General features: G+C 43.5%; 1 protein-coding gene across 1 annotated transcript in view; it reads right to left on the bottom strand.

Moving 5' to 3' along the window:
- Nucleotides 1-19,110, bottom strand: part of LOC145394431 (alpha-L-fucosidase-like) — a 34,140-nt gene extending 15,030 nt beyond the window's left edge. The window contains exons 1-6 of the mRNA XM_080268295.1: nt 18,867-19,110; nt 18,188-18,360; nt 17,574-17,808; nt 15,307-15,470; nt 10,354-10,555; nt 6,419-6,559 (exon numbers count right to left, since the gene is read on the bottom strand). Of these exons, the coding sequence (XP_080124421.1) occupies nt 6,419-6,559; nt 10,354-10,555; nt 15,307-15,470; nt 17,574-17,808; nt 18,188-18,360; nt 18,867-19,110 (1,159 nt within the window). The remainder of the gene's footprint in view (nt 1-6,418; nt 6,560-10,353; nt 10,556-15,306; nt 15,471-17,573; nt 17,809-18,187; nt 18,361-18,866) is intronic.
- Nucleotides 19,111-24,757: the final 5,647 nt, after the last annotated feature.

The raw sequence follows: 24,757 nt of genomic DNA, 5'->3' as shown, positions 1-24,757 counted from the left end.
ATATGCAAAGTAAATCGCTTAGGAAAAGGTGATACGAAGCCCCCAGTGTGACTTAGAATACGACTCTAAACATGTGATCGACGTGTGGAAATTAGGCAGGGGTTCCGTTCAAGGTTCATACTCCCTTAATGAAGCGGCCGAAACCCGGTGCTTCGGTTCATCCTATCGGTCACATGTTTCGAGAGAGTGTGGACGCGCCCTTAGTCAGTTTTTTTTTTTTCCTTTATGCATGGAAGAAGGAACCAAAGGTCACAAACCCGTAAATTTGGGAGGGTGTACTGTAAAGGGAGACACAACAATATTCCCCAAAGCTTGACGAATACACAGCGGGAAAATCAAACCATCTGAAACACGCACTATGGTGGTACCAATCTTAAGTGGCGGTTTGGGTGGGGCACGAACCTCTGTACAGTGTTGCCACGTGTTCCATACCCGCTATGTGAACGGCTCTGATATATGTAATAGGCATCACAATAAGTTAAACACATAAAAATATAATGGTAACGTGTGTATTATAATATAAGAAAGAACAGTAAACTGAATATGCGTGAAATATTTATACGGCAATACAGAAACGTGGCATAATTATTTTACAGTGTTGCTTAAAAAAAAGTAGTCACTTTTATTGGCTGTTACCGTATTTCTGGGGTTGGTAATAATGTCACAAATATGATTATGAGATAATGTGCAGGAATATAAGCAAAAATATGCCACTTTCTTAGTAAAAAAAAATATATATACATGAAACCCTCGTGAGCGGCAACACTCACACACACCCAGTCCGACCTGGGCATCTGTGAGGGATAGAGGAATAGGCCTGTTTGGGGACACCTCTCAAAAAAAACGCGCCAAGACTTTAATCTCCTGGGTGGTGTGGAAATAAAGTCTAATTTACAATATGTACATTATAACGTAAAAGAAAATGACCAAAATGTATCCTAAAATACCACAGACGAGAGAGAGGGGGGCGGGAGGCAGACCAGGGGCAGTGTTGAGTGCAGCTGAGTGAGAGATGGAGGAAGGGAGGGAACGAAGGAGGGAGAGAGTGATTGAATGAAAACAAATCATGGCGCCACAACAACGAGGTCATCTGGCGCCATATGTAAAACAATAATATTTTTAAACATAATTAGATATAATAAAAACAAAATAAAGAAATGAAAGCACAAGTTTATAAGTCACTCATAAAAGAAACAAAATTCCCCAGGGTGACGCACATCTCCCCAAGGAGAGAGAGAGAGAGAGAGAGAGAGAGAGAGAGAGAGAGTAGGCAGGCAAGGGGCAGTGTTGAGTGCATGTCAAGCTGAGGGAAAGATGAAGGGAGGGAAGGAAGGAGGGCGAGAATGATTGAATGAAAAGGCGCCGTAACACCGAGGTCGTCTGGCGCCATATGTAAAACAATAATATAATAAAAAACAAAATAAAGAAATGAAAGCACAAGTTTTTAAGACATAAAAGAAACAAAATTCCCTAGGGTGATGCACATCCCCCCAGGAGAGAGAGAGAGAGAGAGAGAGAGAGGCATCGCGAGTATGTACAGAGGTTCGTGCCCCACCCAAACCGCCACTTTAGAATGGAACGACCATAGTGGAGATACGGTTTGCAGTGTATTTCGCCAGTTGTACGTTTTCTTCAGAGGGAACTGGGAAGATAATGTTTCTTTGGCTGTACAGGTAACACTCGCCTACGTAATAGTCCATGCATGTAAAGTAAATAAGTTTAATGGAACCTACGTGAAAGCATGGAAGGACTGGATAGTAAGTGTGAGGAGAGCACGAATTCACTTAGGAATGCGTACGTCCTCACAAATATTGACAAATCAGACTCTTAGTATGGTACCTGGTGGCGACAACGACAATAAATAAACTGTCAAACTGAGGAAAGATTATATAACAGAGATGACAACCATGGAGGATATAATGGACAAGACACAACAGCTAAAACAGTTTGCAGATCACGAGACAATAACGCTATGGACGGGATAGATTTTAGGATGCATTCAGTAACCTAGCCTACCAACCACTAGCTTTTGGCCCCATGACAGGCAAGGGTTGATTTTGGTTCAGGAATTTATAGCGTTCACTGTACTATATGACTCTTACTTTTTACAAATATATAGGCTTGATTACACGTACTAGCCAAGCCCATGTTGACTGTTATTGAGTTCATGTTGCCTGGCTGATGTGATCATTCACAAAAGTGGTATAATGCAGCCCAGCCAACATTTTAATCATCAGGTATAGTCCTTTAAGTAGCAGAATCCAACCTAAGTGTTCCGACCATGAGCTAAGCAGTTCATGAGATAGATAAGCAAAGTTCAAGAGGTCCATGAACTGAAGTGAACAGCGCATTGAACGTTCCCGCATACACTAATGTCACGGATGAAGCCTTGACGAGGGAAAAAAAAATGCAGTGTTATATATTTGACTATTAAATTGATGGTACAAAGCAACACTACGTTTCACTCGCAGTTCAAAGACAACATTTAACCTGGCTGCCGAATTACAACTATTCGAGGCACAAGTGAACATCCAAACAACTCACTCATATATCATCCATAAATTGCACTGTATTCAACCATTCCCCTCACCAGTAATATAAAGGTGAATAATGGGTATGTTCTCTTGTACCTATTACAATGTTGGCTGTGTGTACATGTGTTGATGATTGAACTTGTACTGTAGGACTCTCTCTCTCTCTCTCTCTCTCTCTCTCTCTCTCTCTCTCTCTCTCTCTCTCTCTCTCCCTATGTTATTTGCAAACCGCTTTTACACTACAAACCAAAATATTGCCCACCTCCTTTTTTTTTGGGGGGGAGGGGGCACTCTCTGCACCTCCTGCCCTACAAGTAACTACACCACTACTGCCAAGGAGCCATTCCGTCGACTATCAACTTTACATATGGCGCCAAACCCTTGCCAAATGTTTCCCTGTTCGCAATTCATCCATCCAACTCAATCCTCCTTCAGCTCCTTAACCTCATCAACTTCTTTATCTCTCTTTCTCAGTCAGTTTCCATGTCCACCCTCCTTTTTCTTCTTGGCCTGCTACTTCCCTTTTCTACTTTCAGACTTACTCACACACATCTTTTTCACCATTCTCTCTGCATCACTTCTTTCCACATGACCATATTATCTAAGCATACTTTATTCAGCCTTATTATCAACAGACTTCCTCACACCCCATCTTTAACCAATCACTCTGTCTCTTCTGCTGTCCACATGACGCACTCCACACACACTCACCATTGATCCCATTTCCATTTCTCGTATTTCTGCCTTTTAGCTCCCATGCCAGGTCAAAGTCTCACAGCCGTAAGTTAATGTGGGCACCAACACAACTTCACCCAGTCCTCTTGCAGCCGCCACACTCAGACCTCTGTTTAGCATCAAGATCTGTATCACACCAAACACCCTCCTCCCCTAAGCCACTCTTCTTTCCCTTTTCTTTCCACATTTGCCTCATCTTCTGCTAATTCACTCAGGTCTTTAACTCCCTAACCAATTCATTTGTTTTCTTAATTCGCCAACACGTCACACTGAGCGTCACTTCTTCAACCATCAATTTGCTCTTATCTTCAATCACTCTCAAAACATGACACTCACAGACAACCACAAAACTCTGCACCAGTCTGTAAAACTCCTACTCACTGGTATACCCTATTCACCTTATATTGGTCCAGATTTTCGTCTTTCTGTAGATTCCTTTATGTATACTCAGTGGCATAAAAACAAACTACTACAGGTCTACATCCTTTCCCTAGCGCTTCTTCCTGACTAGCTCTAAATTCTAGTGTTAATCCGTTAGTATGAGCCAGCATTCAAGATGGAGGGAAGACAATTTTAGGCCAAGTTAGAGCAAAAGGAGTCTAGTAAACAATACAGCATCATCTGCACATATCAGGTTTGAGATACTCCACCCTTCACTATACTCACCATACCCATCCCTCTGTTCATAACTCGAATTTTAGCCTCTCATAATCTCATCACTACAGTACATACAGAACAGTCATGGGAACGTCACACACCCCTGTCTCACTCCAACACTGATAATGAACCATTCACTTAGATATCCACCTATTCTTAAACGTGCTTCACTACCGTCGTAAAAAGTGCATCATTCAGGTGTTTTCCATCCATACATTGCACTCATAAAATCTTTCATAATTCGTCCCCAGTCATCCTCTACGACTCCTAAATCCGCACCTCTATCACTCACATTACCTTTCTTACCTTGCCTATAATTTCGTCCTTCCATGTACCTTTCCCACAACGTTCAGTAGAATTATACCACGTAAATTTTTGCACTCATTTCGATCACCTTTTCCTCGTACAAAGACAGTGACCTCCATCTTCCACTCCACACGTACAGCACAACACAGCCCCACTCCTGCAAGCTTTCTGACATAGTTCCAACAATCACTCAATCCCACTGTGACTCTCTCCACTACGTTTAATCTTCTCTGCACACAACTCAACATCTTTCTTCCCACCACAGTATCATTCATTCCTGTTAGTGGCACGTTCCCAGACACTACATTCCTTCTCCACGAACTCCCAAGCCAATCATGTGTACTACTGATCTGCTATTGCTGTTCCCATTCATTTGTCTTCCTATATGTTCTTCTCACAGTTTCATTTGTTAGCAGTCTGTGATTCTCTTTCAGCCACATTTTCTGTTTTTTCCACTCGTTCATTGCCTCACCTATTTCGAATGTGGTCGCCTATTTTCAGTGTAATTTATGTTTACTTCTCATCCTCGGCCATTATTTACTTCTTTTACTTTCTTCTTTGCCAGTATCTCTCTCTCTCTCTCTCTCTCTCTCTCTCTCTCTCTCTCTCTCTCTCTCTCTCTCTCTCTCTCTCTCTCTCCAAACATCTTCATCCCGTAGAGGGTAGCCACAAATTGCCTTCATGTCACTCTGTCTCCCGTCGTCAGTCTGCTCTCATTCCAATTCACACCAATCATATACCCCTCCACCCATCCCTCCACCTCATCCTCGGCGTCCTTCTCCTCTCCCGCTCCACTTCGCTCACACACACTCCTCTAGTCACTCTCTCATTTTCCATTCTCTTCACACGGTCAAGGCAATTTACATCTAACACTTTCCACAGCACTCCCTCACTCCACATGTTTCTTACTCTCAATATATTCCCTTCTTCCTTTCATTTGAACCTTTATCTTGAATCTGCCCTAAGAACTTGTATTTTTTACCTTCCAGTTCATCCTCACTCTCCAAATCGCACCAAGAAATACCCTTCTTACTGGCTGCTTTGGTAGCCACACCACACACGGCAATCATAACTACACACTCACTACAAGCACTCCACAAGCTTTCCAAGTCCACTACTACCTTCAGTTCACATTCTTCTTCCATTCTCTTGTTGTTCAGTTTCTCCGCCTTCAGTCCTTCAGTGTGGATTCTACTCTCTCGCTTTATATACAGCGTTACAGTCCCCTCATATTTCACTTTGCATACCACATTCATAGGGTCATACCAGCCTTTGCATCAGCCTCTCACCGCCCTGGTATCTGCAACACACCCATGCATCTTTCCCTCTACAAGACCCCCATCAATCAAGCAACTCTCAATAGTCTGTCCCAATTTCCATCTGTCTTGTGTGTGTGTGTGTGTGTGTGTGGGTGTGAAAAATGAATTACTAAAGCACCACATAAACCACGTACAGTATTTTCCATTGTAGTTCTATCCTGTCATTTAAAACGACCCATTTACATCATATTCAAGGCCTTTGTTAATTACCCATCCACATCTCCCGCCAAAAACCCCTCTATAACTCCTGGGTATCTGCCTTATCGTTCCATCTAGTTAATCCCTGAACCATCCATCTCTTCCTCATGCCTATCATTGTAGCGTTTACAATGACTAGTGCCATTTTTACCATCTTAATCTCTAACTTGACATCCATTCCTCTGCTTTCATTGTTCATCAGCTAAGCAACTTTCTTTTTACTCTGCCCATGCGTGTTCAGCTCAAACGACACACAGTTTCATCTTCATTTTTTAAACCTTCTCATTTATCTTCGTCACATATGGCTTCATCACACCATTGTTTACATTCTTAAAGACATTGGTTATATTCATTCTCTTTTATTATTTACATTTCTCATATTCCACACAGCTTTATAACCATTTCTTTTCGTCCCGTGCACTTGGGAGACAAGACCCTGATCCCAAACTTTCCTGATGTTTTCCAGAGGAAGAAGAGACGGTGTGGCTCCCTAATTTGTATCAGCCTGTCCCTCTTCGCCAGTTAAACTCACAGGGAATAAAGGGACAATATTATCTGCTCTCTACAACAGAGATTTGAAGGTTTCGTGGAAGAGAGAATATCATTTGTCGTGTCATTCAGTGCAGAGTAACATAACAGAGGACTATGTATAAGTCTTACAATGCCTACCTCCACAACTGATGGTAGAGGCCAGCTGTGCCAGGAGTTCGTGGATGGTGAGGTAGTCAGTGGCCGGTGCGTTGCGTCGAAACACCCATGCCTTTTTGTCCAGCGTCATGCAGTTCTCCCACTTATGAGGCTGCAACACTCCTGCAACACACACACACACACACACACACACACACACACACACACACACACACACACACACACACGCACACACACACACACACGCACACACGCACACACACACACACACACACACACACACACACACACACACACACACACGCACACACGCACACACACACACACACGCACACACGCACATACACACACACACACACACACACACACACACACACACACACACACACACACACGCACACACACACACACACACACACACACACACACACACACACACACACACACACACACACACACACACACACACACACACACACACACACACACACACACACACACACACACACACACACACACACACACACACACACACACACGCACACACGCACACACACACACACACACACACACACGCACACACGCACACACACATCATTAGAAACAGTGGCTCAGTGGTTGTCTTCTTCCCACCCCTGATCAGCAGTACTCAAAATCTGGGTTCATATCTGCCCATGGTATAAATTGATTCCCACAACTGTTTTTTTTTTTTCTGATGCCTATCATCGTTAAGCGTTTAGTAAAATAGTTTACGTGAGATCTACTGCGGGAGTTGGTAGTGTCCTTTCATAGACTAACGCTGTCGGTTACGCTGGAATAAGTGCTTGGGGAATGACTGGGGAAAGAGGACGAATAGGGAGGATGAGATCAGTAGAACAGACGTATCAGAAGCAAGGAAGAAAGTCAAAGTGGAGAAAGCCCCAGGAACTGATGGAGAGTGTGGTGAAATGTTGTAATATGGAGGAGAGATGGGGACAAACTGGATATGGAAGATGTGTAGATTGGACTGGGAGGATAGTAAGGTCCTGGAGGATTGGAGGACAGGTATAATTTTTTCCTGTACACAGGAAGATGGGGAAGGCAAGTGTGTGGCAGAGGAGTATTTCATCTTCTCTGTGTAATGGTAGGATACTTATAAAGAGAGGGCAATAACAGAGGAATTTGTTTGAGAAGAATTAGGGGGTTTTAGGAAGGGAAGAGGCTGGGTAGATCAGATATTCGTTCTAAGATGTTCAGTGCAAAAGTATCTATATAAGGGAAGGAAGTTTTATGCTGCCTTCATGGATCTGGAAAAAGGACATGACAGAGTGGATAGACTGGGAAGGTAGAAGGTATTAAAAATAAATGGAGTAAATTGAAAGTTATTGAATGCTGTGAAGAATATGCATGAGGGCGCTAGGGCTGCAGTGCGTGTGGATAGTGAACTAAGTCATTTCTTTGATGTGAGCGTTGGATTGAAGTAGGAGTGTGTAATGTCTCCGTGCTTGTTCAGTTTGTATATGGATGGAGTTATAAAGTGATACTAGGCAGGGCAGTGGATGCTAGAGTGTATCTAATGAGTGAAGGTAGGGTGTGGGAACTTCCTGCACTGTTGCTCGCTGATGATATTGTATTGTTAAATGAAGATGAATGTGAGCTGCAGGGCTTGGTGAATGAGTGTGGAGGTGTATGTAGAAAACGTTGTCTAAAAGTGAATGTAAATAAGAGTAAAATGAAGGTCTTTGAGAGAAATGAGTCATGGCATACACAGTGAGGCTGGATGATGAGGCAGTGGAGAATGGGAGTACAATCAAGTACTTAAGGATTGGTAGTGTGATGAGTAAGGATGGAAGTTTAGGTGATGAAGTGTTTGGATGGGTACAGAAGGATACAAAGGTTGTTAGTTTGCTGAAAGCAGTGATAAGGAATAAAGAAGCGAGCATGGATGTAAAAAATTCGCTGTATGACAGTATTATGATCCTCACTCAAACGTACGGAAGTGAAGCTTGGACCCTGTTGGAAGGAGACAAGTCAAGAATGAGAACAGTGGAAATTAGTTAACTGAGAGGAGCATGTGCAGTTACATCGTGAGACAGACAAACAAATGCGGAGGTAGAGGAGCGTTTTGGTGGTGATGTGGATGTGACTAAAAGTGTTTAGAGAAATTTCCTGAGATGGTTTGGCATATGGAGAGGATAGAGAATGGGATACTGACTAGAGAAGTGTATGTGAGTGAGGTGGAGGAGGAGAGGAGGAGGGAAAGCCCAAAGATGAGGTGAAGGGATGGAGAGGAGAGATATAGGAGAGAGAGAGGGAGAGGTGAGTTGGAGGGAGGGCAGCCAAATCGCAGAGGACAGGTCAGCCTGGAGGTGACTTGTTTGTGGCCACCCTTTAAGAGTTTAAAGTGGCTGGAAACAGATAGATAAACAAACCCTAACACAAACCCAACCAGTACAACACTTCCGCATGCGCTGGTGTTGTCCTAACTACAGTACAGACTCTCCTTCCTGGTATGTACAGTTAGTCAAAAAAGTATCGCATCCCCTTGGTTCGATGGATCTGGAAATGAGTGAATGTTGCAGACACATATTCTATTAACCTAGTACAGTACCTCAAAAAGTACAACACCCAATATGTGAAGTTTTATGAGTTCTAAAGTCTTAATACTTACCAAGAAAAATAGCTACACTTACAATTGCAACTTGCCCCAGATACCACAATGCCACGTCCATGTTTCAGAATGATGCGTGCGGTTAAGAGGCCGATACTTTTTTGGGCGACTGTACCTGGCCACCATAAGGAAGTATGAATTCTGGCTATCACTCTCCCTCTTAGGACAAGGGCTGGTCCAGCAGTATACATAATGTGGATTAATGTAAATACACAAGCGAAGAATGGATTCGTCAGCCTATGAGTGGACAGGGCTAGCCACAAGACGTACAGCTATGTAGACATTGCTGAAGACGAGGAAGTGAACCAGTAATAGAACAGAACCTTGAGGAACACCACAAGTAATAGATTTAGAAAAACAGTGATTATCTACGACAGTTATGAAATGACTAGAAGTGACACATAACTCGTAAGCACAGACTCACGAACATAAAGCTTCGGGGGGTAGTCTGAAAATTAAACAGTTGTGACAGCCACTCTTGAGGGCCTTCGAAATGACGAGAGCAATAGTAAAGGTCTAACTGACATTCTGAAAATTTGGTGATCAAGAATCTGAAAGGAATGTAAGATCTCTGCTGAAGCGTCTCGAGAGGAGCTAATACTGGTTGTTATAAATAAAATAAAAAAAAAAATATGAGAGGAAATGTGTTTAAACTCAGGAGACTAATTCATTAGGGAGATAGGGGATCGGGACCGGTCATCCTTGTTGAGGACTGATTGAATGTAAGGAAGCTTCCAGCCTGAGAGAAACAAAACCATTTGACAGATAAGTCGAAAGACATTATCTAGGCAGAGAGTCAGCACACAAGTCGATTTTTTAAGAACAGTAAGAACCCGACCAGAACCACCCATTAACAACAATAATATAATCGTTTGAGCAGGTGAAGAATGGTGTCTAATGATTTAGATTGGTCAACACGTATAACCTTCCATTCTCACTTGGAGTACAGCGATTGTTACAGGTGTGACCAGCGACGCTGCACCCACCCTGCCATTGTCCAACACCTGTCATTCCCACCTGGATTATAGTACCCCCATCTTTCACTAACCTTCTATAACGGACTCTCATCAGTTTCTCACCCAGATTATAGAGGTCCATACAGGTGTACCGGCGTGTTATGCCACGCTCCCAACTACCACTGATCATCACCTATCATTTGCTCCTTAACTATATATATGCTTTGGTTGCCTATTACTGATCACACGTACTATTGACCAGCACCTATCATTCTCATCAGTATTACAGTGGTTATACAGATGCAGAAGGGCCTATGACTACCTTTTATTCACCCAGGTATCATTCTCACCTGGATTATAGCGATCCTTACAGGTGTAGAAGGACCCATGATGACAGCTTGTGCCAAGGCCCCACCTGTCATTGACCACCACTGTGTCCTTGACGGGGGACTCGTTGAACAGCCACGCCAGGAACACGGTGGAGTTCCAGTACCAATCTGCTGCACCACCAGCCCCGTCAGACCACACCACCTCGGGACGGTAAGTGTTTACCTGTGGCACACATTATATTACTACACCCACAAGTACAGTACTGGAAACACAGAGGATATTATTTACGTAACGTGTGCACACGCGCGCGCGCACATGTGTGTGTGTGTGTGTGTGTGTGTGTGTGTGTGTGTGTGTGTGTGTGTGTGTGTGTGTGTGTGTGTGTGTGTGTGTGTGTGTGTGTGTGTGTGTGTGTGTGTGTGTGTGTTTTCAGCCACTTTTAACCAACCTTAGTGGAAATGTTGTGGGTCAGCCAAAAGAAAAACGCATAGTTTTTTTAAAAACAATGAAGATAAAGATGGCATAGCAAGGTCAACCTAAACAGTTCCGATTCAGTTTAAAAAACAAACTTGATGGAAAAGCTGAAGGTAAGGCAATAAATACAGTGACTCTGTATTGAGATGAGTCGGTCAAGTCATGGTCAAGGAGCAACGTCGTGTGTGAACCAAGTGTACCTGTGTGAACAAAACAGTAGGTTGTACAAAAGTCTTGATTGCTGGGGGTCGGCCAATGGGATTTTATTTATTTATTTATTTATTTATTTTGGTTCAAGGCCAAGCTTATGGGCGGAGTCAAAAAAAAAAATGAATTAGACCAAACTTAGTGGCAGTGTTCAGGAGTAGGCACTAATAACCAAGCCAATTTTTTTATTAGGACCAAACTTAGAGGAAGGGCTAAGGGTCAGTCAGTGGGTATTAGAGGAATAGTTCAAAGGTCAGGGTCACATGACATGGTTTTCGATCTTACTTTGATCAAACCTGGTGGAAGGGTTTGGGGTAAGGCAAGGATGGAGAGATTCTGCACTGAGAAACTCACTCGGAGGGCAGCGTCACAGGGAACTGCTAGATATCTAATATTCCATAGCACTAGCCGTGTGTGTGTGTGTGTGTGTGTGTGTGTGTGTGTGTGTGTGTGTGTGTGTGTGTGTGTGTGTGTGTTTTGGGCAGCCGAAACTACACATTCAAATTGCACCAAAATTGGTACAAAAATCGCAAAAATTTCGCTGATGTGAAAAAACTTGGTCCCATCACGATTGAAAAACTTTTACTGTATTTAATGAGCGATCACATTTTGTCCAAAAAACGCCGCTCCCGAAGCCCGGCATAGGATCTCTGTAGAATTGTTTGTCCACAGCTATAACTAAAATATATTATAGCAGCGCGAGAGCCCTCCGCAGGAACAAGTGCGAGGGACCCGCAGGGCCCACGAGCACTTGTTCATTTCTATTAACTTAGCTGAGTCGATTGAAACCAGACGTGGTGGATGGACGCACAGTTAGACAGGAAGACAGGTTAGTCGATTTCAGAACAACAGGTCAAGGACTGTGTCAGATGCTCGGCAGCTGGACTGACTGTACGGCCCAGGTATTGCATTCCCTGGTTGGTGTTCCGTTTTGTTAATAATAATAATAATAATAACAATAATAATAATAATAATAATAATAATAAAACATTTTTACTACTACTACTACTACTACTACTACAACAATTACAACAACAACAACAACTACTACTACTACTACTATTACTGCTACTGCCACTACTACTCCTACTACTACTACTCCTACTACTGCTACTACTACTAGACTACTACTACTACTACTACTACTTATTATTATTATTATTATTATTATTATTAGTTTCCTTCACTCTTTCCTCTTCCTGCTGCCTATGGGTGACTCTATACTGAGCGGCAAACAAAATGGCTCCCTGCACACCAGGAAACCATTTACTACACTGGGTGGTAACCATATAACGAAATTTTGACGTCCGGTGGTTTAGTGGGTAATTAAGGTGCTCCGATCGGATTGAGCTGGTGCAGGTTTGTATCCAAGGGATGGTTGGGGTTTATTGATCATGTAATGCCACTCGGGGATGAGTGAGGCTGGTCACTTTTATCTTAGTGCGCGTCCACGCGTGTACTCAAACATGTCTTGACAACATGTATGCAACAGTGTTTGGGCAGATGTATGCAAACATGTTACAGTGCAGCAGCAACCTGCTGGCAGCAGAGGTGATGGGATAAGTGTGTCCATACCAGGCAGCTGAGACTTCATCATGATGTTGCCAACATGGTCTGGACGCTGCTGTTCTCAGCAAGTTTGCAACTTGCCCGTTATTGTGTTGCTTACATGTTGCTAGCACTTGTTCTAACACACGTGTGGACGCGCCTTTAAATGTCAGGACCAACTTGCCTAGCCCCGGGCTCCTACGCTCCTCATGGGGCTACATAGGCTTGGATGATGGATGGATGGATAATTATTATTATTGTTGTTGTTGTTGTTGTTATGGAGGGATGGAGATGGAGGGATGGATTGGAGAGAGACTATAATTATATGCGCATGGCAGTAAATGAATATTTTTGCATTTTTGAACTAACATGTATAGTTTATCGGAAAAAAAAATCCTTTAAAAGGCATATTTTGGAATAATATCAAAACATCGTTAAAAAAAAAAAAAATCTTACAAACAACTATAAAATTCAGCAGTAGTGTAAGTAATGGGAACCAAAATTAAATGAGCTTCCTTATTCTGGATTAAATTTAGGCTGCAGTTAGCTAGGCTGTGACTGGCTGATTAGTGGAGAGGAACCGTAAGAGACCAGTTCGTGTTGTTGGCCGGGAGATATGACAGGGTATGTGATGCATCGACCTCAGCTGTACCCCCTTCGATTCGCAAGAGAGACAGACAGACAGACAGACAGAGAGACAGACAGACACAGACAGAATTTGACTTTCAACAGAGAGGCTGACATCTATGAAAATTTTGAGTTACAAAAGAGAGTGTTTGTGTCTGTTTAGCAAATGAGTTATAGTAAAAAAGTATCTGACAAACTTCTTCCCAGTCATTTTTACTGTTGCTGCTTCAAGACGATTTTATACAGATTAAGAGTGCATCCCAGTAGTGAAGGAGTTAATGAAGGCTGCATCTAACCCCCCCTAGTTCGGAAACCCCCCCCCCAGCCAAAAAAAATTGTCTACAGAGAGCAAGAGTATACTTAACAAGGCTTCATTGTTGATATCATAATTTTCATTCTGACTTTATAGTCCACGTAAATGCTTTTGTATTTTGTGGAGAGGATTGAGAATGAGAGACTGACTAGGAGAGTGTCTGCGAGTGAGGTGGAGGGGAGAGGAGGAGAGGGAGACCAAGGATGAGATGGAAGGATGGTGTGGAGAGATATATGAGATAGGGAGGGTGTAAGTTGGAGGGTGGGCTGCCATACTGGGCGAGGTGGAAGAGATTTGTCCGTGGCCACTCCTTATGGGATTAAGGGATCTGGCAATAGATAAACAGATAGATAGATACGTAGATACTGTGGATAGACAGGTATAAAATATTAGATTAAAAACTATCCAGAGACAATGAAAGAGAAAGAAAGTAGGAGAACTATCAACATGCCCAGTAAACTGGATCAAAAAGCAGTTCACATTATCCAAATGCCCAGAATCTTGGCTCCACCTCTCAGAACTATCTGGCATAATCTTTTTGTACTTTGAGGTGTGCATCACGTAGTGAGCTAGATACTCCCTCTGTCCACTATGAAATTACGAAAAAAAAAAAAAAAAAAAGGAGGGGTGCAGAACCCTTGTCATGAGCTCCTAACACATTTTATTCAGCTACTCAGTTCCTATCGGTTATAAAATTGAGAAAAGAGTTGGCACAAAATCTTGACTGTATGCTCCGTCAGGCGGGTCAGTCCTCTGTCTGTTCCGTAGCCACATCGACTTTCACACCTCGCTTTCTCACATACACGTTTAACATAGCCATTCACCATCTTCTTGCCCTACCGTGCCTCCTCTCGCCTTCAAATTCATTCGTGTATATATATATATCTTCTTCACTATCCTATCTACATCCTTTTTTTCACTACGAATATACCGTCAATGCACTCTTCTACTTTATCTGAGCGGTCTTCCCTTGTCCACATCTCTCTCTCTCTCTCTCTCTCTCTCTCTCTCTCTCATGCTATACCAGGACCGAGATGCACGAACGCACTTACAATCAATTCCCTGTGGCAACTCGGGTTTTGATATCTTGTTCTAACGAACTTCACAAATAAATCTTAGTGGCGAGACGAAAACAGCGGCAGGTTATAAATTCTTTCTGCAGGAAGGACACTGTAAACTAGATCCAGAACCTCCCATGTCTCTAGTTCTTCCTGTAAAACTAAATCCATGTTACGACAGCAAATTGAGAGTATGTTTGAAAATCCCGCCTCTGATTCAAAGTTCCATATTTAAATCTGTTCTCTAAAACGCCTCTGTCCAGTAATCCTGAAACCTTCATACTCAAAGCCTGGATTGCATTAAGGCCTACATATGCTCATTTTAATCTTACTTGGCCTAAAACTATCACCCCATCATGAATTCTGAGTTTTGGCAATAGATTAACGCTAGAAACTTATGCTAGTCATGAAGAAGTGCGATGTAAAGAATTTGGAGCGGTAGTACTGTCTTATTTTGCCTCTGAGCTACACGGAATAAGCTTCAAATGGACGAAACTCTGGGCCAAGTTAAGGTGAAAAGAGTATGGTCATATTTCTTCCCAGCAGCACTCAAGTTCCTATGACTCATTCTCGAGTAAATAACATTGCCTTGCCGTAAGTAGAATAAACCACTAGAGCTGTGCCGACAGGGAGAGGGTTAAGGGTGACAATAATAACAGTACCAAACTCCCAGCTGAATCAACTTGTCTGGTATACAAGAATTGTCTCCACCATGAGAAGGTTCAAAGTCAGTACACCTAACCTACCAGCTCATACAACTCCGGCATGGTTTTCCTGGTCACGAAATCGTTTGTGTGGAAGTTGTTGTCTTTATCCTGGAGGAAGAAGGGGTTGAACCATTCGTACAGGGAGTGGTACAGCCCGAAGTGGATGTGTGGAGCCTGGGACCTGACAGCAGCAGCGAGATCACCTGAAACAGAAGACAATAAAGGAAGTGTTTTTACTCTTCACCTGAAACAGAAGAAAATAAGAAAGTGTTTTTACTCTTCACTTGAAACAGAAGACAATAAGGAAGTGTTTTTACTCTTTTACATGCGTGGAGCTTGGTACTGAACAGCAGCAGTAAGATCACCTCCAACAGAAGACAATAAGAAACCATAAGAGTAAATAAAAGAGAGTGTCTGGGAATGGGACAGGGAATGGGATAGAGATTGGGAATGGATAGGGAAAGCCAAAACACACAAAACAGAACACCATAATACAGTGCTTACTCTTCGATATACGCAATCTAGCAAAGGACAGTAACCGCGAGATCACCTGAAACAGAACCTCATAAGGAAGTGTTTTTACTCTTTTACATTTGTCTTACTTGTTTACGTAAGAGAGTCTAGCGAAAGATAGCAGATGTTGAAGATCACTGGTGTTCACTGTTTTAGATATAGTAAGTCTGGCAATAGTTAGCAGCCGCCAATATCACCTGAAGCAAGAGATCATAGTCAGTGTTTGCTCCCTAGGTCATCTTTTTCATTATACTCTTGGCATTAAGTGATTTGATTCAGGTTATGAGTGTTACAGCCTGACGCAGATGTGTGGAGCTTGGAAATGGAGAGCAATGGCAAGATTACCTGAAATAGAGGACCATTATAAAGTTGTTACTCTTATTTAGATGTGGTGAGTCTGGGGATGAGTGGTAAAATCCAAGTCACCTGAATCAGACGAAAGTAAATGTCTCATCTGTCCTACAAGGATAGATTAATGTGTGATGTGTCTGTGGTGGACGAGTTATGGAGAGAGAGAGAGAGAGAGAGCATTCACCCACAACATCCCTCATCAGCCCGAATCCACACGATTCCCTAAAGGAGTCCTGTAGGGTCTAGTGCAGCGATTCACAGCTTATTTTGGTCCGCACCCTCCCTTAGATAGAGCGACTTGGAGGCGTTTTGTCTGCGGCCACCCTTTGCTGGATTAGGGCGTCGGGCTATAGAGAGATAGACCCTCTCTTAGCCCTGATCCTCATATCCACGCCCCCTTCCCTTCTCTCCCTGCCATTATTGGACTCTAAAATGTTATTCCTGAGTTGTTATCATTGTTCCCCCAGATTCAGGTGAACGTTAACCCAGGTGAATACACACTGAACCAGCCCCGCTCCTGCAGTTCACTACCCCTCTTTATGGGAGATATCGGGAAGGGGAAGTTGAGAGGAGTTTGTATTTTAATTTGGGCACGGCCTATTAATCAATATAAAACTATTTTTGGCCTTTAGTTTTCCCTCAAAATGACCAGGTTAGAAAAGGAGAAGAAAAATACAGGAGGGTGACCAGGCGACAGGCAGAAAATAAAATAAAATCCTATTTCACGGGTACAAAGAAAAATGTGCTTTGAAAGATGGGGAAGAGTGAGAATACGAATACTGAAAATTAATCATTGGTTCTTCGTCACACACACACACACACACACACACACACACACACACACACACACACACACACACACACACACACACACACACACACACACACACACACACACACACACACACACACACACACACACACACACACACACTTGTTCATATCTCTATTTTTCCTCTAAGTCCTCCCACCCCCTTTGGAAACTGCTCACCCCCCCCAGGGGGGCCCGCCCCCTAAGTTGAGAATTATTTGGTCTTGGGGGCCAGAAGATATCGCCTTTATGGTGTTAACTGGTGAGCACCACACAACACGCCCCAAATGCATTCAGGGTTGGGGATCACTGTGTATGAAGGGATATTTTCAATTTTATTCTTTTCTTGATAATGCCAGACGATTCTGTTGATCGTAGGAGAGACCATCACTTTACAGTAAGGTATGGTGTGGTGTGTCTTAGAAGGATTTTCAATGAAGGTTATATCCAATTAAGATTCAACCATACTAGGCTGAAGCAATATCGTCACTATTAACCCTCTCATGATCCTGACAAATCCAGCTTTCCAATCCATCTGGAAAGGAGGAAGGAGGGAGCCCGTGAGGGGGAGGGACGAAAGAGAGAAGGGAGGAAGTAAGAATGCGGAAAAGGGGAAAAGCCGTGTACTCACCCACAAGGTCTCTCTTCGGCCCAACATCCATAGCGTTCCAGCCCCATGATCCTTTAGAAGGCCAGAGAGTAAACCCTTCGTGGTGTTTACTGGTCAGCACAACATAACGCGCACCAGACGCATCCAGAATCCGGGCCCACTCCTCAGGATTATAGAACTCAGCAGTGAAATCCCGGGAGAAGTCTTGGTACGGGAAATCAGGCCGATAGTTGTTCTTCATGAAATTCACGTACGCCTGGTTCTTATCATCTGTGAAATGGTAGGATAAAATTACAACTGACTTCTTAGGACTGGATTTTAGATCGTACATCCGTGGAGGTATGACTAAGGTGTTTTTGGACATTGTGAAAAATTAACGTACACTAAAAGGATTGACTTACCTCTGACAGCTTAAGTTTAGAGGCTTGACTTTTAGGATGACCAATGGGTAAACTTCGTATTACTTTTAATGTAATAACCGATGCTGACTAACGTGAAGAAGGAGTGTCTGTAGAGGTTTAAGTATCTCTCTCTCTCTCTCTCTCTCTCTCTCTCTCTCTCTCTCTGTATGTGTGTGTGTGTTTGAATAAGGTTCCAAAACTCTCATTTCCCTCACTCTTTACCGTACACAAAACCATAAACTCGTCACCTCGCCAGAACTTCCAGAACCACGCTGAGCCGAAGGACGGGACGGAGAACACGCCCCAGTGGAGGAAGATGCCGACTTTTGCCTCGTCATACCAGCTGGGCAGAGGGCGGGAATCCAGTGACCCCCAGTTCGGTTGATACTCGGCTCTCACAACACACACTGAGGATGAAATAAAAGGCTGTAATGTGTATTAGGAGGAACTTGGTATTCACTTTATACATTAGTCCTTATCATTCTGGGTTATGTGCCATTTTAAGAGAAGCTTTGGAGCTCTACTCTGAGTCAGTGAAAATGCATCATTAGTTTACCTGTGGTTTATTGTATGTAAAGTTCGACATATCTTAATGTAGTTCACATTATGAGTCCATCAATATCTCCTACAAGTTTACCACAGAATGAGAGCAAGAAATTCATTACATAAACAGTCATCAGTGAATTTGTGACGACCCCTGGACAGACAATTCCACACATGTGTCAGTCAGTACGGGGAGTAACCACCATTTGCAGCCATGCAAGATGTAATCCTGTGCCTCATACTGGACACTAGATCAAGTAGTGTGTACTGTGGAAGCCTCTCCCACTCTTCTTGCATTGCCTGGATCAGATGTCGTCTGTTTTGTGGTTTGGAGTCTCACGACGAAAGGCGCCTCTTAAGATAATCCCACACATGTTCAGGTGGTTCGGGTGAGAAGGCAGGCCATGGCAATGTGCTGACATTCTCAGCCTGTAGAAACTCCCAGCATGTGGACGAGCGTTATCTTGTTGCAACGTTGTTACACCTGGATGGTAGCGTAGAAACGGGATCGCATAGGGCCTGAGAATATTATCAACGTATCTTCGAGCCGTCAAGTTGCCTTCAATGATCACTAGAGGTGTTTTGTAGTCGGCTGCAATGCCTGCCCATGCCATGATGCCGGGTCCATCCCAGCGATTACCTTGTCTCACACAACAGTTTGCATAACGTTCATTACATCGTCTCCAAACACGCAGATGTCCGTAAGAGTGATCCAAACAGAAGCGACATTCATCAGTGAAGAGAACAGCTTTCCACTGTCTTCTGGTCCAGCATTCATGTTGGCTAATCCACTGTAGTCAGTCCCGACGACGGGCGAGTGAGAGATCCAAACCCTTACGTGTCTAAGTGTGATTAGGCCAAACGACTGCAGTCGCTGCTATACGGTGGACTTGCTCTTCCGACGATTATGTCGACCAGAAGTCTCACATGCCGTTTGTGCTGCCGACCGGAATCTGTCCCGGAGATGCAGCATCTGGATGGGGTCATCTTGATCTCCTGTTGTGACATGTACTTTTCCAGGAAGCTGTCGGTCGTCAACTGAGTTTGTTTCATGATGCCTCTGGATGAGCCTGACAATCACTGAATGATGACACTCCATTCTACGGGCTGCCTCACGTTGCATCATGCCACCCTCCTGCATCCCTAAGGCATGATGACGTTCAAGGCATGACGAACGTGGCATGGGGGCAGTTTTTCAAAAACTGGCAGACAGTTTTCCACTTACACACACCCTAACCTTCGTCCTAGACGTAAAACAACCACGTGTTCCATTTCCACCAGTAGGCAGCGAGTGGAATGGGTTGAGTAGATTAATCTTGTCTCTGAGACGCTGCTTCGTGAACAAAGGGCGAGGCGGTAGCTTAGTCGGTAGAGAGGTGGCTTGCAGTCCTACCGGACCCAGGTTCAAATCCCCGGCGGGGCAGGGTACAGTTTAAGGATTTGAATTTAATAAAAGTAGACTTTACTGATCTACCAGAAGATCCGCCGACATGTCGTAAAAATACCCCCGCTAATACCAATACACCAGTCCTGTATGAGACAGCCCTAGCATGTATTCAATATGGACGGTGGGTGTTAGCGCCGAAGTGGTGACATGTAGAAGTGTATGGTATGTAGGAGGACTGCTGGGTCTTGGGAGCAGGCTGTGAAGCCTATGCCCAGAGTCGGACACATAAAAAAAAAAAAAAAAAAAAGCTAATCTTTTTGTTCAGATGGGTACTGTATGAGTACATGATCATAGCAAATCAGATCAGTGTTGGAAACAGTCAGCGGCACACGAGTTTATTGCAACTGAATTAGGTGGTGCGTTCTCATTGACTCGCAGTATAAGCTTCACTGCTGTGAGCTGGTAGGCTAAGGGGGTGACTCTATTTATTAACCCTACACAGTCCTTTCTTTGGAAATTTTAGTCAGTAATGTGTTACAAGCTAACTCACTCATTACTTTCACGAATATAAGGTTTTAGGTGAAGGCCGGTGCTACATGTATCACTCATGCATTGCCTAATCTCTTGAATAGCATTTTATGCAGCATGGTTTAATGTGTCCGGATTTCACGGTGTCGCAAAATGTTGAAATTGTAGCTCAGAGTTATAGCCGTCCACTTTTGAAAGTAGGAGGAAGAACGTTAGAAACCAAAGCTACATCAGCGGCATACAAGTAACCCGGAACAAATCCATTGAATAAATGATAGATAGTGGTGGTCCCAAAGCACTGCCTTGGGGTATGTCTGAGTGAACGTTGAAGGACCTGCTCTAACAATCATCTACAAAAACACGATATTTTCGACCTCTCACAAAATGACTTATAATTGAGTATACCGGATTTCTTACACCTATAGCAGAGGGGATGTGTAGTAATCCATCATGATTTACAGAATCAAAGGCTACAGAAAAGCCCAGATGAACTACTTTGCCTTGGCCTCCCATCCTAGAGCCGGTGCAGTCTGGAGGCCATGAGAGGGCACAAGAAACACACAGTGGTATTGACGCCATTAAGGCAGACTGAGTGGATGGCAGTATATCAGCTTGTTGTATAGTCGGTTTGTTTTCATTTAAGGGAACTGGTCCGTTTTCACAAGTTAAATACTGGATCCGTATTCTCCTCGGTTATGGAAGCTTCGAAACGCCTCTCCCTTACATATTTATTTTTGGATATGGCTGGTTAATATCCTTTTCTAAGTTTCTTCTAGAGTATGGCGATATTGGAAGGATTTATATAACACAAAGGACAGTAAGGTGTAATAAGCAAAATTAATCACTTACAAAAACGTGTTAGGAGAATAAGAGCTACGCCGTGGTTACGTGAAATTTCTATTTCTATTGCCAGACGCCTCAATCCCGTTTGGGGTGGCCACAAATAAATCGCCTCCAAGTCGCCCTGTCCCCCGCCATTTCACTGCCCTGCTCCCAACTCACACCCCCTTTCTCATATACCTCCACCCCATCCCTCCATCTCATCCTCGGCCTCCCCCTCCCTCTTCCCCCCTCCACCTCACTCATATACACTCTCTTCGTCAGTCTTTCACCCTCCATCCTCTCCACATGGCCAAACCACCTCAGTGTATTCCTCATAACGCTTCCTATCACATCCACATCCACACCACAACGTTCCTTTATATCCTCATTCGTCAGCCTGTCTCTCCACGTGACTCCACAGGCTCCTCTTAAATAACTCATTTCCACTGCTCTCACTCTTGACTTGTGTCCTTCCAACAATGTCCAAGCTTCACTTCCGTGAAATTTGATGAGGCTTAGTTGTGAGGTAAGGAAGAGACTCCTTGGTTATTAGCTGAGTTTTCTCTCTGACTACACTTGGTCATCAAATGAGCTGAGAGTTGAGGATTTTTGTTTTATGAGAGTAATTGTGCTCTAGGAACTCAAGAAATCATGTTGACAAAAGGCGTTTGAAAACTTTAGATGAATTAGGAGTGGGCGATGTGAGCCGATGTTTAAACACTAACGATAACAAATGGCCTTATGAGGCAGAGACTATATTAGCTACTGTCCAACAAGACAGGATAATCCTTTTGATCTTTTGGGGGGTTTTTGAATTATAAAAGCTGAAGATTGTCCTCCGATCCCAACCTGATCACCTTAACCTGTCGTATCACTACAGTAAGGCCTATGGACCCTCCCAAGAAGCTGCGGTTGTGGCACTTTGAAGCTGCGGATTGGGAGGCCCTCAGGCAGTACTTCTTTTATTTATCCTGGAATGATTATTGCTTCCATGGCCGGAAGCCATCTAAGTGTGCCTCGCGCATTTCGGAGGTTATTCACTCAGGCATAGATGCATACATTCCTTCCTCTTATCCTGTGACTAATGAAAAAAAAAAAAGGTTTAATCATGCATGTTCTAATGCTCTCCACAACAAGGAGAGGGCCAACAAAAAGTACCAGAGCCATCTCACCCCTGACTCTCATCTCCTTTATGTCTCTGCTCGGAACCGTGCTAAGTCAGTTCTTCTCTCTGCTAAGAATTTCATTCGTACTAAATGCTCTGAACTCTCTTACTTAAATTTTTCCCACTCCTTCTGGTACCTTGCCAAAAACGTCTCCAACAACTTTGCTTCATCACCCTTCCCTCCTCTTTTCCGCTCTAATGACCCTGTAGTTGTTTCTTCTACTGAAGAAAAACAGAACTCTTTGCTCAGACTTTCTCCTCCGTTGTTCCTCCATCACTGCCCCGCCTCTGACTTTTCATGACTGGCATTAAAATTTCTTCAGTCAATGTACTTTCCGCCATCACTGGCCTCAATACTAACAAGGTATATGGGCCAGATGGAGTCCCTCCTGTTGTCCTCAAGAACTGTGTTTCTGTGTTTACACCCTGCCTAGGTAAACTCTTTCGCCTGTGTCTCTCAACTTGTACTTTTCCTTCTTGTTGGAAGTTTGCTCTCATTCATCCTGTCCCAAAGAAGGGTGACTATTTCCATCTCTCTAACTATCGCCCAATTGCTTTAACATCTTGTATTTCTAAAGGTTAAAAAATTTTCTTAATTAAAAGAAATAAACACCTTTCCTTTCATGGCCTTCTTTCCGATCGCCAAGATATTTGGGTTCCACCAGGAACGTTTCACTGCCGACTTCTCACTTATCTTTCAGATCTCTGGTCATCCTCCTTTCGGGACTCTGGGGAAAGCTTTGCCACTGCACTTGACATCTCGGAGGCTTTCGATTGAATGAGGCATTAATCATTAATTTCCAAACTGCCCTCTTGCAGTTTCTATCCCATCTGTGCCTTGGTTTCTAGTTTCCTCTCGGGTCGTTCTATTGCTACTGTTGTAGACGGTTACTGATCTCCTCCTAGAGCTATCAGTAGTGGTGTTCCTAAGGGTTCTGTCCTATCACCAACTCTCTTCCTTCTATTTATCAATTACCTTCTAAGCTGCAAATCTAACCCTATCCACTCAAACACTGATGACTCCATCCTTCACTTTCCATTTGCTTCCCGCAGCGTCCATCTCAGCAGTTACATCAACAAAAAAGGGACACACCTAATGTCTGATTCGGGTCATATCTTTGATAGGGGTAAAAGTAATCTGGTTGTTTTTAATGCATCGGAAACTCGATTCTTACATCTTTTGACCCATCACAATCTCCCGTAGGAGTATCCTTTAATTTTTAACAACTTCCAACTCAGTCTTGCGTTATCACTGAACTTGCTTGGTTTTATTCTCTCAGGATTTGTCTTGGAAAGATCGTATTATATCTCTTGTAAACTCTGCCTGCAGGAAATTAGGTATGTTAAGCCGACTCCATGTCTTCTTTGCTCTTACACAGTTGTTGACTCTGCAGTGTTTTTTTTTTTTTTTCACCCCTGTGTAGAGTACAGCTCTCATGTGGGGAGGCTCCGTACATACAGTTCTCCTCAACAAGGTTGAGTCAAAGGCTTCTCGTCTCATAAACTCTCCTGTTACTGGCCCCCATCAACCTCTGTCTCTTCGCTGCACTGTTGCACCTTTATCTGTTTTCTATCGCTACTTCAGTGGTCACTGCTCCTCTGAACTGCCTGCTTGAATCCCTCCACCACAATGGAGGGTGCGTAGCATCCTTCTAACGGTAAACTCTCGTCCCTTTTCTGTCCAACTCTCTAATGCAAGAGTTAACCGCTACTACCAGTCCTTCATGTATGCGACAGGTCGACTCTGGCATTGTCTTCCTCTGTCGTTCCTACTGCCTATGATCTCCAGTCTTTTGAAGACAGTGTGTCCAAGCATCTCGAAATGAACGGATCATGAAATTGGCCTCTGTTGTTTGGCTTTTATTTTTTTCTTGGAAAGAACGATCTTGTGGGCTTCTGACCTTAGGTTCCTTATTCGTTGCATAAAAAAAAATATGGTGTGGTAGTGTTGGTAGTGTGGTGTGATGGTGTTGGCAGTGTGCAGTGGTAGTCTTGGTAGTATGGCGTGGTAGTGCTGGTAGCATGGTGTGGTAGTATTGGTGATGTGGGTTGGTTATGTTGGCAATGTGGTGTGGTATTACTAATAGTATGGTGTGGTAGTGTTGGTAGTGTGGTGTGGTAGTGTTGGTAGTATGGTGTGGTAGTGCTGGTAGCATGGCGTGGTAGTGTTGGTGGTGTGGGTTGGTTATGTTGGCAATGTGGTGTGGTATTACTAATAGTATGGTGTGGTAGTAATTGGTGGTATTGCTGATGGCGCATGGTGGTGGTAGCAAAATGGTAGTGTGGTGTGGTATTACTGATAGCATGGTGTGGTAGTGTTGGTAGTGTGGTGTGGTATTACTGATAGCATGGTGTGGTA

This window comes from Coenobita brevimanus, chromosome 27 (genome assembly GCF_032717465.1).
Source record: "Coenobita brevimanus isolate Jiangsu-jjx chromosome 27, ASM3271746v2, whole genome shotgun sequence".
NCBI lineage: Eukaryota > Metazoa > Arthropoda > Malacostraca > Decapoda > Coenobitidae > Coenobita > Coenobita brevimanus.
Note: the sequence above shows the minus strand (reverse complement) of the source record. Positions and strands in the feature narration are given on the sequence as shown.